The 14,239-nt window shown below is 36.6% G+C and overlaps 3 protein-coding genes across 3 annotated transcripts in view; 1 reads left to right on the top strand and 2 right to left on the bottom strand.

Moving 5' to 3' along the window:
• Positions 1-1,985: 1,985 nt before the first annotated feature.
• Positions 1,986-5,663, bottom strand: mcee (methylmalonyl CoA epimerase). The gene is made up of 3 exons (XM_077228611.1): positions 5,535-5,663; positions 5,003-5,349; positions 1,986-2,306 (listed from the first exon to the last, which is right to left on the bottom strand). Exons 1-3 carry the CDS (start codon positions 5,572-5,574, stop codon positions 2,154-2,156), a joined length of 540 nt encoding a protein of 179 aa, XP_077084726.1. The 5' UTR covers positions 5,575-5,663; the 3' UTR covers positions 1,986-2,153.
• On the top strand, positions 5,600-10,895 carry mphosph10 (M-phase phosphoprotein 10 (U3 small nucleolar ribonucleoprotein)). Its single transcript, XM_077228608.1, has 11 exons — positions 5,600-5,923; positions 6,255-6,927; positions 7,005-7,174; positions 7,286-7,427; positions 8,733-8,874; positions 8,956-9,023; positions 9,208-9,345; positions 9,803-9,913; positions 10,046-10,153; positions 10,292-10,516; positions 10,640-10,895. The coding sequence occupies exons 1-11, from the start codon at positions 5,841-5,843 to the stop codon at positions 10,784-10,786; spliced, it is 2,007 nt and encodes a 668-aa protein (XP_077084723.1). The 5' UTR covers positions 5,600-5,840; the 3' UTR covers positions 10,787-10,895.
• A 757-nt stretch (positions 10,896-11,652) lies between these two features.
• The window catches only part of mtmr10 (myotubularin related protein 10), a 36,842-nt gene continuing 34,255 nt past the window's right edge, over positions 11,653-14,239 (bottom strand). The window contains exons 15-16 of the mRNA XM_077228606.1: positions 13,936-14,124; positions 11,653-13,790 (exon numbers count right to left, since the gene is read on the bottom strand). Of these exons, the coding sequence (XP_077084721.1) occupies positions 13,188-13,790; positions 13,936-14,124 (792 nt within the window). The 3' untranslated portion in view covers positions 11,653-13,187. The remainder of the gene's footprint in view (positions 13,791-13,935; positions 14,125-14,239) is intronic.

Below are 14,239 nucleotides of genomic sequence, written 5' to 3'. Positions count from 1 at the left end.
GCTGATTTCATGTTTATTTTCTTAATGTTTGATTCAGAGGAATATTTGTGTTACCTGATTAAAGATGTTGCTTATAGTTATTTTTCACTACTGTGTATAAAAGCAAAAATGTCCAAATCTAGCATGTGCAAAATGGTAAGATATTCAAAAGGTCCGGCACCTTGTGCATTTGTCACCAGTGTGAATTTCCCTGGAAAGTGTTCTGCTCCTTTTCAGACTGCCCAATAAATTGAAATGTCAAAAACAGCTTAAAACAGCACGTGTCACTTTCACACTTTCACAAAAATAGACCCTTTTTAACAGTGTTAAAGCAGCAACCTTCAAAGAGGACCTTTAGATACCACACACTAAGAGAAAACCACAAGCCCAAAAACTAATCCCGCTCCTCTAAGAAAAGGCAGATTTAAGGCATAAGAACAAAAACAACTTTCTATTTGGCAGCGGGTTGACGACAGTGGAGAGGTGGATATGAGCCAACTTGTCTTCCAAATGGTTGTCAGCCAAAAAAAGAAAGCTTCAATCTGTCTGTTCCATTTAGAGCCAGATGAGAAGCTTATGATGATTTCAATTCACAATTCATAAACAAGGCAAAACTTATCTACCATTTTATTATAGCATTTCCATGAATTTAATTGAGCTTATTTCAGCTTCTACTGATTTAATAGCAGATACAGAGTTAATTTATTATTTTAAATTTGCAATCACTTAAAATAACCTAGTGCACCCCATAAATATAAACACAATAAGAGGAAATTTTATTTACAAAAGTTTACACATTTTTAGGGCTGCAACTAACGATTATTTTGATAATCGATTAATCGGACGATTATTTTTTCGATTAATCGATTAATCGGATAGAAATTAAATTAGTTTTTTTTTTTATTATAACTAAATAAAACCGTAAATCAGGGTATTTATGTGTAAAAGTGTACTTTAAAAAGTGCAAAAGCCACACATTGAGTTTTACTAATATCAATATTTGCATTGTTTTTAATGATAATTGCTGATGGCAAGTTGACAAACATGATTATTGTTAAAAAAATGATATCCAACATATGTTTTTAACACAATTTTTGTTAAAACAAATTTACACAGACATGTTGTTCAGATGTGAATATCTGAACTAAAAACAAACTAAAAACATCTAAAATATATAATTCATTTAATTTTTATTTAAAATTAATTATATATAAGGAATATAAGGATAAAGAATATAATATATATTATATATAATATATAAAAGAATAATATAAGGATAAATTGATTAAATAAATATAGAAAGACTGAAAACAATTTTGTGAACGTAGAGCCGCAGTAGATCGCGTTTGAAAAACAATTAAAACTTAGTAGACAAATGCTATAAAAAGAGAACGGAATGGAGGTAACGTTACCCAGCAAGCTAACAGGCTTGAGTAAAGGACAGGAGAAATTATGCATTAGTGCACAAGCATTCGCTGAAAACCACTGAGTACAGTGACTAAAAAACAATATTTTACTGCTGCTGTTATTAACTGCCTTTATATTTAGTGCTTCACTTTGTAAACACCGTTTTAATTTAACCTATTTCTGCGGTAGCGCTATTTTAATCCATCACTTACGTTGCGAGCGAACTGATTGCGCAACCTGATGCTCGAGACAAAATACAGACATCCCAAGATCCCGGAAGTCCCGGGAGTCTCCCGCATATTGATTGCGGCTCCCTGATGCCCGCGAATTAGTTCAAACTCCCGCGCATGCGAGACAGAAGAGACTGCTCCAAACCGTGTAGCGCGCGCGCTCGGCAGAGCGCCTGAGGGAGAGAGACCTTGCGTGTGTGTGCGTACCAGTAAACGCTCCCCGTGACGTAAGCAGACCAACTAATCGATAATGACATTCGTTGACAACGATTTTCATAATCGATTATAATCGATTTTATCGATTAGTTGTTGCAGCCCTACACATTTTGAATTTGTAATTTTGTAAAACGGTAAAGGATCATTTCAAACTAACTTAAATGAATCATTTATTCAAGGCATTAAAGAAAATCATTACTTCAGGGAAAAAAAGGCTTAAGTCATATCAAACACTCCATAACCTTGCAATGATCAAAATTCTTAAGTGTCAAAACTGAACAAAGTAACCGTTTACAAGATAAAAACTCTCATGTGTAAAATCTAGGCTTGCTCTATCTCCACAAGAACCCCATCACAGTCTTTAGGGTGGAGGAACATAACAGGTTTGCCGTGAGCTCCTATCCGTGGCTCTGGGGAGAGCAGTCTGATTTTCTTTTCCTTCAAATCAACTATTGCTGCATTGATATCATCCACCTGCAATCAAATAGGCAACACATAAATGATTGATAAGTTTAACATTTATGATAGGTCCTTGTATTCTGTCCACTAATAAACTTATTACTCTCTAATAGCATGAAAAAGTCTAAAGACACATACAATTAGATTGTACAAAACAATTTTCATCATTATCCCATCTAATGTTACTTTTATATGGGAAAATTGTAAATGGAATGAACATATAAAGTAGAATTAAATATCATATTCCGGTATTTCATATTCATTCTAAAAGCCATTTTAAAATATTTACTGTATATGAAATGATATATTTTTAGTCCATTTTAGTTTTGTCCATTTACTTTTTTTAAATAAATTAAATTAAAAAATAAATTATCTTAATGAATATTGTGATTGTATGTGACTTTTGTGATACATGACACCTGTGTGATTTGATTTTTGTTTTATGTGAGTGTTATGTACTGTAACTTTTTTTGTCCATCTATACATTCATAATTATTTTATAATTAAAATAATATATTGCATAAATAAAATAAATAAGTAAATATTGTGAGAGAAGACAAATTTGATGAAAAAAAAAAAATGACCATGTAAGCTGGTTGTTCTCAACCTAAACTTAATTAAAATGCTAAAAAAAAAACACACACACGTTTGTTTCACTAGGCCTATATTAGTGAGGGCATTGCATAGACTTCCATTGATTTTATATCTGGTTAATTATATTTTCAATCGCCTAACCCAGTGTTTCCCAAACTTTTTTCAGTCGAGGCACCCTTTGAAAATTTTAAAAAATTTGTGGCACCCTACACTAGTGTTGTCACGATACTACTTTGATACTATACCTTGAAATGTATTGATTTTCAATACCACAGGGAATAACTGCCGTATATAGGCCTACTGTCATATAGATATTTTTTAATATTATCAATTTTTTTGTCCATCCATTTAAAGTCTAGGAAATCATTAATTTCTTCTCCAGAGATCACTTTACATGATGACATATTTAATTAAGGCTTTTATTCATAATTCAGCAAAACATTGCTCAATTACCATTTCAAATCTCACCAAAATGTTTGCTCACTCAGTGTAGGCCTATTTGTGTTTTATATTGGGCTAACTTTGTTATAATTGCACAAGATAGCTTGTTTTTAATATATTTTATAATGTAATAATTTCACAGTTAATCTCCAAATTAATGTAAAAACAACATAAAGAAGTATATTTTAAATAATTGTTTAATGGCATCTTTTTTTATGAATGAAGCCCAGTATCACTGATACCAATACTGCTACTGATGTCAGGAAATACACAGAAATTGAATGAAGTTATCAAACCCTTTACAGTCTTCACTGCATAAATTATAAATGAAATATAGATGAATCCTTATTAAAGCTACAAGCGTTCTTTAGTCAAGAGCAGTGAGTAATTTTCTCTGTTACCTGTTCTTTGATTCTGTTGTCACTGCTGCACTTGTTTATCTCACACGCGTCCCATCTTCTCACAACTCTAATTTAAGACTTTAACTAATTTAAGACTGCTCTCATGAGGATACTCAACAAAACGGACATTTTGGCATAACTGTGTGTTATTATTCGTTCAAGCACGAAAGAGAAGTCGATTCTGGCACGTGATGCGCGTCGTCCTGTGTCAGCAGGACATTCACAGACAGCGCGTTCTCTTTTGTCTTTTCGCGGTTGCATGGTTTAAAAGCATTTGCATGAATAAGAACGTGATTATATGATGTAACGCTAGCCAAAGGATGACAGAAAAAAACGGATGCTGCGTTAATTGTGTTTAAATATTTTTTAACGTGTTAAACTGAAAAACATTAATCCCACGCGTTACCGTTGACAGCAGCACGGACATAACCGATGTGTTTGTGAATATTCGGCAAGACGGACGTTGTGACAATGTTTCGTGTGTATTTGACCGTAAGCGCAACAAGCCATGAAAAAGAGGCAGCTTTATGTGTGGACGCTGGGAATGAAGCACGAGAATGAAATCATGCGGAAATCGCAATTCAACGAACGCAGAAAACGTATGATTTGCATTTTTTATTATGAATTTGTGTGCATTATTTGTTGTTATTAGACGCTTCCGACGATGCGAGATTGATGATACATTTATTATTATTTTTTTACACATTTTAGCAATTTTAAAATGTTTAATGGAGTTTTTACACGGCACCCCTGCTCTCGCCAGAAGGCACCCCAGGGTGCCGCGGCACCCCGTTTGGGAAACACTGGCCTAACCCAACCCCTACCCCTAAACATAGCCCTCACAGAAACATGTGCAAAACACTAGATTTAGATTAAAAAAACCAATGTTTTGGCCTTTTTAACTAGTGAGGACCAGTAAAATATTATTTCTAGTCAGTTGTCATTATATTACATTATACAAGTGTACCCAAATCTGTACACACACACACACACACACACACACACACACACACACACACACACACACACACACACACACACACACACACACACCTTCCCCCGCCTCATTTAAGTCTTAAAGAATCACTCAACTTTTTATAAGATTTATAATTTTATATAAATCAATAACAATAGCAAGCAGGGTTGTCATATTACAACAGAAATACCAGAGAAAACTGAGAAAACTTAGGCAAAATGGGGGACCTTTAAATATTGTGTATGTTTTTTTGTCGAAAATGTTTATCAAGCACTCATCTAACCTAATCTAATGTTTACCTCAATACAGATATGATGCATCCCTCCAGCTTTATTCTTCAGCAGGAATCCTGCAATGGGGCTTTTTTCTCCCAGAGGGTGTAGAAGCTCTAATTTGGTGTTTCCCAGTTCCACAAACACAGTGTACACTCCATGTTCTGGGAGAGGCACAGTGGCGCTCACCTGAGCCCCCAGAACATCGCGGTACAGTGCTGTGGCTTTCTCTAGGTCTGGGACTGCGATAGCCACGTGATTCAGCCTGCCTAACTTCCACAAAGACTGAGGGACACCTTTACTGACGGGTACTGTCAGAGACAATGCCCTCACTGAGGGGACACTGTGCCGCGCACATCTCGAGAGACCTGTCACTGCAAGTCAAATGAGATTGCCATAAATATAGAACGATAATTACAACAAAAGTAGTCTATGATGGATTTTATTCACGACAGTTCTCAAAAAGTAAGATACAGGCAACGGTTGGTAGAATAAAACAGCTCTAAATGTTAAAAGCATTCAAACGAATTACATAACGCTAAATCAAACTCTTACTTACCTGCAACCTTTAGTAAAGAGGAAGCCATCTTTGCGGTCATTGAAAACAAACAAAACTTTATTTAAACAGCTCGAAGCACGCATTCAGTTACGTGTTCTGGTGATAGACGAATGATTTACCCATATAAATGTTTTCATAATATTTTAATTTTAAAATCATGATTACGCTTTACCACAAACAGTAAATTCTCTAAATTAAGAAACATTGCAGTCATGTGGAACCTTATATGTGGAACGCAATACAGTGTATAATGTGTCCGGGGGTTGTATTTACCAAGCGCACTCGGAGACCCATGTGAGTTCTGAGATGGCGAACGGGGATGGCAGCACGCTGGAAAGCTGTTTACAGCTATTAAGCAGCAACACCGTTCATCCGGAGTTATTTCTCAGGTTAGATGCACGTTGAATGATTGAGATATTTTTTTGAATGGGTTGTTCATCCGAGTTAGAACGTTTTGTAACGTTAAACGAGCAGAAAAGGGTATCGGGCCACCCATGTGCAAAACTCTCACGTTGTGATTGCGCGTATATGTTAAGTGAAAATGTTGCTAGTACAGTTTAACATGTCTCTGTTCATATCATTTTTCCATGGTAGTTTTATTTTTAAACTGTAAATGGGTAATTAGTATGTCATATAATGTTATTACGGTGATATAAAACAGTAGATGGTGCTGGAAAGAATGAATGACATTTCTCTTTTATGCTCTCAATCTTTATTCAGTGTCCAGGATGCTTTGGCAACAGACTTCACATCACTTACCAAGACTCTTTATGATCTGCATAAAGCCCACGAGCCTGCATACTGCAAAGGCAGTCCACTGGTGCAGCTGGCCATCGAAAACTTTGATGAGGAGCAAATCTGGCAGGAGCTGGAGCTTCAGAACACTGCGCTACTGACGCGGTTTGAGAAGTCAGTTGAGCAAGCTGTTGCAGATGACACAATAACATTTTTTGAAGATACAGAGGAGGATGGGGAAGTGGATAATGATTCGGAAGAAGAGATTGAGGGTGAAGAAGATGATGATGATAAACTTGAGGATGATGATAAAGATGAAGAGGAGAAAATTGAGCAGAGGCTGAAGCCATCGGCAAGCAACAAGGAAGACGACATCTCTGGCGAAGACTCAGATTTGGATTTTGATGTAGATAAATTTGAGAAACAAACCAAACAGAGACAGTCCGCTACCAAATCATCAAGATCTAATGTGACTCCGTCAGAAGTGGATGACAGGTTTTTCAAACTGTCCGAAATGGAAGCTTTTCTGGATAACATGGATAAAATTGAGGGAAAGGAGAGTGTAGAAGAGGACATAGACTACTTTCAGAATTTGCCATCTGATGAAGAGGAGGAACTAAGGTTTGATAAACCAGTCAAATTGAAAGAACAGAAAAAGGTGATGGTGTAAAAGGGTTTTTGAACATAAATTTAAAGTAACATGTCATGAAACTCACAATGTCTTTAATTTTACAGAAGAAAAGCTCCAGAGATATGAAGTACAAAGATTTCTTTGCTCCAGTGGATGGAGAGCCTGAACAGAGAGATCCGGATGAAGAGAATGAACCAGAATCTAACGATGATTATGAGGGAGAAGATGAGGAGGAGGATGAAGAGGATATGAATGAGGAGGATTTTGATATGGAGTAAGTCATGACTGCTGTCTTTGTTGTGTTAACATAATATAGTGATACAGTATTTTCTTTCAGAGATCTAATGCTTTCCCCTTCTTCATTTATGGATGACATGGGTGATAGAGCAAGAGATAATTTACGCAAGGTGACCTTTGACCTTCCTGATGAGAGTGAAGGGGAGGATGTGGAAGACATTCTGGGTGGAAAAGCAAAAAATCTGCTTAAACCTGAGGTCAAGTCATCCTTTGAAAAGCGACAGGAAAAGGTTTGTCTTTAAAATTATCTTTCCAGTAGCCCTCAAACTATGGATTTGATAGTGTTTTAGTTGTGGTGTGTCAAAACTTTGACCTGGAGGTAGTGATGCACCGAAATGAAAATTCTGGGCCGAAACCGAAAATTTAGGATGCACTTGGCCGAAAACCGAAACTGAAGCCGAAAATGGTTTCTTTTAAAAACTTATACTAATATATATATATATATATATATATATATATCAGTACAAAACCAAAAATATTTTTAACAATAAATATAAATAATAATACCAAATAATATTATTCTTCAAGTTTATGTTCCATCAAATAAAATAGTTTTTTAACAGTTGTGCAAAAAGATCCACAATTATCTGAATAACTGCACACAAAATCACAGAAACATGTAAATCACATGTAAACAATTTTTTACTTCAATTTTAAATTGCTGTACAAAACAATGCAAAACAACAGTGCAAAAACAGCACCAATGGATTGAGTTAATCCAAACTCAAACTGTAAACTACATGTAAGCCTATGTAGCCTTAGGAAACACGGTTGTGCAGTGCTACGCAAATCTTAATGTAACTGCTATACACAGAAAATTGGACTGGGGGTCTTACATGCGCTTCATGTGGCACACTAGCACACACACGCAAAATCTCTCGCTCTCTCTCTCCCTGTCTTGCGTGCGCGCGCTACACGGTTTGGAGCACGAGCTCTTGCTCGCTCGCTCTTCCGGGAGAATTAACTAATTTGCGGGCATCAGGGAGCCGCTATTAATATGCGGGAGACATCCCTATCTTTGATAGGCAGACGCGTGATAACAGCTTGACCGTGAGTGAAACCTAAGCGCTTGCGCACGGATGGGAGGGGCGGGTGACATTCATTTTTGGTTTACGTTTTCGGCTGTTTTTTTTTTTTTTTCGGCCCGAAACCGATAATGCCATTTTCGGCCGAACATTTTCGGCGGCCGAAATTTCGGTGCACCCCTACCTGGAGGGCAAACTAAAATTTGCAGGACAGTGGCCCTCTGTGAGCAGGATTGTTTTTCACCCATGTTTTAGTTGGATTTATTAAATATAATTTTTATTAATATTATTTTGAATTTTCTTTGAATTTGGTATTTTTAGTTTTCATATATTTTATATAAATTCAAATTTTGTTATATAGGTTTATAAGGTTTAATTTAGTTTTAGTATATATTTTTTTCAAGTTAATAAGTTAAACTTATTTCAGTTAGTTGCTAAGGCAATATTAAAAAAAACCCAAAAAAAACGTATTGAACAATAATAACCCTGGTTTGATATGAATTGAAACAGATGAAAAAACAGATTGAAGAGCTGGAGAATGCTGCGTTGTCCGAGAAGCCGTGGCAGCTGTCGGGAGAGGTGAGCGCTCAGACTCGACCGGAGAACAGCATGCTGGAAGAGGATGTGGCGTTTGACCAGGCCTCTAGGATGGGTGAGAGTTTCATGCTGATTTCCATTGCCATAGGCTTATTCTTTATAGATTTGTTCATTACTTTGTTTTTCTCCTTTGCAGCTCCTGCAATCACAGAGGAAACTACCTTACAGCTTGAGGATATAATCAAACAGAGAATTAAAGATCAGGTTTGTTTAGACTTCCATGTTTATGTTGAAGGGCTTATTTTTTGAATGTGAGCAAAGTAAATAATTTATAAATCCAATTAATAATGTTTTGCTTGTTCCATGCATTTGATGTACGTCATGTTTTTGTCCCACAGTATCTGAATAAAGGGTTGCTGAGCTTTTTGTTTGATTTGTTGTGTGTCAGGTGTGGGATGATGTGGTAAGGAAAGAGAAGCCCAAAGAGGAGGTGTTTGAATATAAGAAGAGACTCACTCTGGACCACGAGAAGAGCAAACTCAGTCTGGCTGAGGTTTATGAGCAGGAGTATATCAAACAGACACAGGTGAGTCCTGTCCACTGTGTCTCTCTCCCATATCTTTCTTGCCCATACGGTTACAACTGAAATTGTGTTTCGAGTTTTTATATATATAGTAATATTTGTCAATTTTAGGACAAATTTTATTCCAACCATGTATTTTATTTCTATGTCAGCTGACTTTTCTGCATCATCACTTTAGTCTTCAGTGTCACATGATCCTTCAGAAATTATTCTAGTATGATAATTTGCTGCTCTAGAAACATTTCTTTTTATCAATGTTCAAAACAGTTGTGCTGCTTAATATTTATTAAAATGTAATAATTTAACTTGAAGCATTTCTTTGAAATATGAATAATCTGTAACATTCTAAATGGCTTTACTGTCACTTTTAAATACATCCTTGCTGAAAAGAACTATTGATATATTTGAATAAAAATAAAAACTAACCTCAAACTTTTGATTTTTAATTGATTGGCCTCAGGACAAGAAGGAAGAGGAAGAGAACCCAGCACATGTAGAAATCCAGAAACTTATGGACACCCTTTTCCTCAAACTTGATGCTCTTTCAAACTTCCACTTCACACCAAAACCAGTGAGTAAAACATCCTTTGTGGCTCGAGCCAGCTATAGTATAGATACAGCTATTTTTGCATGTGTGAAATGTGATAAAGCATGTTCATATGAGGCTTCTTTATTAAAGAAGTGTTGTTCTTTTTCTGTTTAGCATGTTCCTGAGGTGAAAGTTGTTTCCAACTTGCCTTCTATTTCTATGGAGGAAGTGGCTCCAGTCAATGCCAGTGACGCCACACTGCTGGCTCCAGAGGAGATTAAGGTTTGTGCGGTCTGCTCACATCTCTTCCCGTTTATCCTGTTAAGAAAGTTTGTTTTGTAGTGTTTGTGTGAAACATTTTCACAAGTCAGATTTCAAAATCTCCATGAGATGTCAATGCATTTCATTTTCTTATCTCAGGAGAAGAATAAGGCAGGAGACATACTTGGAAACACAGAGAAAACCACTACCGATAAGAAACGAGAGAGACGAAAGAAGAAGAAACTGAAGCGTCTGAAGATTCAGGAGCAGGAAAAAAGACAAAAACTCAAAGAGGTGATGAAAGGCAACAAAAAGAAGAGTAAAGCTGAAGTTGAAAAGACTCTCAAGAATCTTACTAAAGGAGGAAAAGCGAAAATACTCACTGTAAGTAACTGAAGTCCAATGTAGTATTAATATATGCAATTAAACTATTATGGTTTGTGCATATTTTCTTACTATTGTGGTTTTATGTGTATATCTTCTAACTCTTCCTGTATTTTCCAACAGAATGATGGCATGGATAAGGCCCTGCGTTCCTCTCAAGCTTTCTTCACCCAACTACAAGACCAAGTCAAGAGCCAAATCAAGGGCTCAAAAGACCAGACAGCAAAGAAGAAACAAAAAGAGATTTCTGTAAGCAAGCTTAAGTTGTAATGTTATAACCTGTGTCAAAAACAATATGTACAGTTATTTGTTTTTTGAGAAATCTAATTGACATTATATCCTGTCATTTTTATTCAAATAAATTTTTCTGTTTACTGTATATTTGTGTCCTGGAGTTTTTTTGTTTTTTTTTCTATTTTTGGACTATATTTAAACATACTCTCACTATTAACTCTTAAAACATACTGCAAATATTGCTCTTGTATTCCTTACAGAGAATGAGTACTATATTAATAGAACAATCTTTCATTAAAATCATTGATATGATGTCAAATATATATTGTATTTCATTTTTGCCCATTTTTCATGGATGCATAAAAGTTCCCATTAATCACATTAACAACTATGTTCTATGGTGTTTTAAAACTGTTTTTGAACGATATACTTATTGGATTAAAAAGTATGCTTATGCTATATTTATTTTTAAATAAGTTTTGACAGTTTGATACATAATGCAGGCATATGCAGTTATTTCTTGTATATAAAATACTACAAGCCTGCCACTGTATATCTCTCAATAAATAAGTCAAATGCATCATCCAATGGAAAAAAACGTATATAATTTATATTTATTCATTGTCATTTTATGATTCACCTGAGCATTTACTAATAATAGTGTCATCTAAATGAATAAATGTATACTCATGTTCAGTAAGTGGTCAGAAGAGGGCAGTACTATTGAGTGAAGTGCTCTGCAATGTTTTCCTTGTTTCGGTTACAGCTTGTTAAACCTAAACTAGTGTTCTGAGAGCATAAACAAATGAAATTTAAAGGATGCTTTTGCTGATTTCTTAACTCTTAAAACTATTAGAAAGTCATATTTAATGTGCTGAAGAACAAAAAAGGCAGATATTAAGTAAAATGTGGCAATTATTTTTATTTGCATGAAAATCTGAAGAGCCCAATTTTGCATATTGCCTCAAAACAAGGCTCCCCTGAGTCACAAACAAAAACTAAAATAAAACTTTGAGTCTCCACAAAGGCAAAACTGTTCAACCATTGATGTCTTTAACAACTTCCACACAAAGCTTTGGAATTAGATAGCGTTGTTCCACTTGCACACCAGAGGGGAAACTCCTGTGATGTGTTTTGAAGCATTTTTTCATATCCAGAGGGAAAAAAAGAAAGAAAGAACAGGTACCACTGCAATTCAGGGCCCACAACAAGGCACAGAGGATTTGTACAATGTCCCTGTTTCAGTTTCTTTGCATAACTGAATAAATATCAGTGCTGTTTGACAAATCAAACCGTGCCATTAAAGCAAACAGTTTTCATACTCTCGACAGCATTTGTGGTAAACTACACAAATACTGTGCATTACTTCAGACTAGTTAAAGGGCATCAGAGGAAAAGGGTAAGTACCACTTCTAGCAACAAAAAAAATATATATACATATTTGTACAAAAAGTCACCAACCATAATTAAAAGAAAAAATCTAAAATGAAAGAGGCTAAATATCAAACCAAGACCAAGGTTACTGTAGCACTGATACAAATAAGCAAAAGTTCATAGGTGCATTAGCACACCTTTCTCAAATTATAATGTCTTATCTGACACTGGGATGCTGTTTAAGACACTGACTGCATGACTACTAGTCAAATCAACCAGCTGATTGGCTCGAGAAGCTGTCAGTCACCTGAACAGCCATGGTGTGCTTCAGAAAGCGCAGGGTCTGACAGACAGGGATCCAGCCAGTCTGAGAGACACCCATATTGTGCACAGTTATTGCCTTCTATTGGGGTTTATGCCGATAAACCCTGTTAATTCCTATAACAAGATTCACAATTTTTGTAATTAATTTTAATAAAGCTAACTACGGTTAGACCTTACCAGAAGGTTTCAAGAAATCTTAAACTATTTTAAGATTAAAAGATCAAATATAAGCATATTTTATACCATAGATTTAAGTTATAGTTCTATGATAACACTTTACAATAAGGTTCAATTCGTTAACATAAATTAATGCATTAGGTATGGAGACTGCATTTATTATGCCTATAAAAAATGTTATTGTTAGTACAGGATACCTAATGTGCATTAACTAATTTTAACAAATTGAACTTTAATATAAAGTGCTACAAGTTCCACGTCCTTTCCATTTAATGCCACAAGCTCCACACAAAGCATTTTAAGTTCTACACAAGAAGAAAAGTCCATACAGGCAGTGTAGAACAGATCCAAACAATCCTAAGTCAGAAAGATGTGCGATTGGAGCTTTATATTTAATCATGTGCAAAAAACCCACACCGACTGACAACTCTTAACAGACAGGTAACTGTCAGTACCACAAGCCTCCTCCTTCAAAATCAGAACTAAATACAAGTGAGAAGATCTTCAAGCCTTAAATTTTCATGTTTGCCTGACCTCACAGTCCTATCCCAGCAGTGTTCCCTCAAATCGTCTCATTAGCCAGTGTCTCCGTAGAGAGCCATATCTTGGCTCCATTGAGGAACTTGCTAAGAGGAGTCCCCAGGATGCCGGGGCGGCACAGGTTACCCATAGGAGAGAAGGGGAATGAGGAGCTGAGGTACTCTGGAGGAGCAGGGGACTGGTGAGGAGTCGAAGTCGCCTTAAAGTACATTTTGCTGTGCTCTGTTTGTGGGTTGTTGGGAGTACAGCCTGCTCCATTGTACTGCCTCAACTGGCTCTGGAGCATTTCAATCTCATCTGTGAGCAATGAGAGCTTGTGGAAGGCGGTGATGGGGCCGCCCTGCGGGATCTGTGCCTCGGGAACCCAGCGGAGGAAGTAGAGCTTCCAGACAGAGAGGTGAGACGGGAGGAGCTGGGGCAGCAACAGGCCCTGCAAGTCAACAGGACGAGAGAACCAGTCTCGAATGAAGCGCTCCGATGGGGTTTCCTGCTGCTCCCGCACCTGAGACAAATCCGAACGGAGACGTAGCATGAGGGAGTTCCGGCGTGTCAGGGTGTCGTTCGGTCCAAGCGATCCATTTCGCATGGCGGAGGGCAGACCCCGCACAGTGGAACTGTAGTTTTTCTGAGGGAGAAGCAAAAGAGATGTTTGCATTTATTTACCTTTAGCCTTTTAAACAAGAATTTGCGTTCTGTTGTGGATTGATTTCAACTTAAAGATTAAATCGTCAGCACATTGGCTTACAGACTAGTAGAGATAGAGAGTTCACCTTGCTGCGTCTGTGTGTGAATGTCTTCACTGTGCCGTTTTGCACACAGGTGGCGATCTTGCCCACGTATAGGGGATTGTTAAAAAGAGTCTGGTCTTTAAGACTAAATTGTTGGGACCAGTCCCACACTAAAGGAAAGCGCAGAGCCTGGTCCTGCCCCAGGTGAATACTCTTACTGCTCGCAAAATCCTGAAGAGATGAGAGAGAAAGAGGCAGACAGACACAGAAGGGGAGACATCAGCTCAAAGAGGTCAAAAAAAGTGAATGAAAATAGTATTAATATTGATTTCTTGCTATTAAATAT

The sequence above is a fragment of the Siphateles boraxobius genome, unplaced genomic scaffold (genome assembly GCF_051911475.1).
Source record: "Siphateles boraxobius isolate OS27281-9 unplaced genomic scaffold, OSU_SipBor_1 130, whole genome shotgun sequence".
NCBI classification, from domain to species: Eukaryota; Metazoa; Chordata; class Actinopteri; order Cypriniformes; family Leuciscidae; genus Siphateles; species Siphateles boraxobius.
This window is presented reverse-complemented; position numbering and strand designations above follow the sequence as displayed.

What these genes read in the sequence shown, in the direction of transcription:
- mphosph10 (XM_077228608.1), top strand. Translation starts at nt 5,841, where the DNA reads ATGGCGAACGGGGATGGCAGCACGCTGGAAAGCTGTTTACAGCTATTA. An exon ending in AGTATATCAAACAGACACAG is followed by an intron (nt 9,346 to 9,802) that starts GTGAGTCCTGTC and finishes GATTGGCCTCAG; the next exon opens with GACAAGAAGGAAGAGGAAGA. An exon ending in TCCACTTCACACCAAAACCA is followed by an intron (nt 9,914 to 10,045) that starts GTGAGTAAAACA and finishes TTTTCTGTTTAG; the next exon opens with CATGTTCCTGAGGTGAAAGT.
- mcee (XM_077228611.1), bottom strand. Translation starts at nt 5,574, where the DNA reads ATGACCGCAAAGATGGCTTCCTCTTTACTAAAGGTTGCAG. An exon ending in CTCTTTACTAAAGGTTGCAG is followed by an intron (nt 5,350 to 5,534) that starts GTAAGTAAGAGT and finishes TTTGACTTGCAG; the next exon opens with TGACAGGTCTCTCGAGATGT. An exon ending in TGCATCATATCTGTATTGAG is followed by an intron (nt 2,307 to 5,002) that starts GTAAACATTAGA and finishes ATTTGATTGCAG; the next exon opens with GTGGATGATATCAATGCAGC.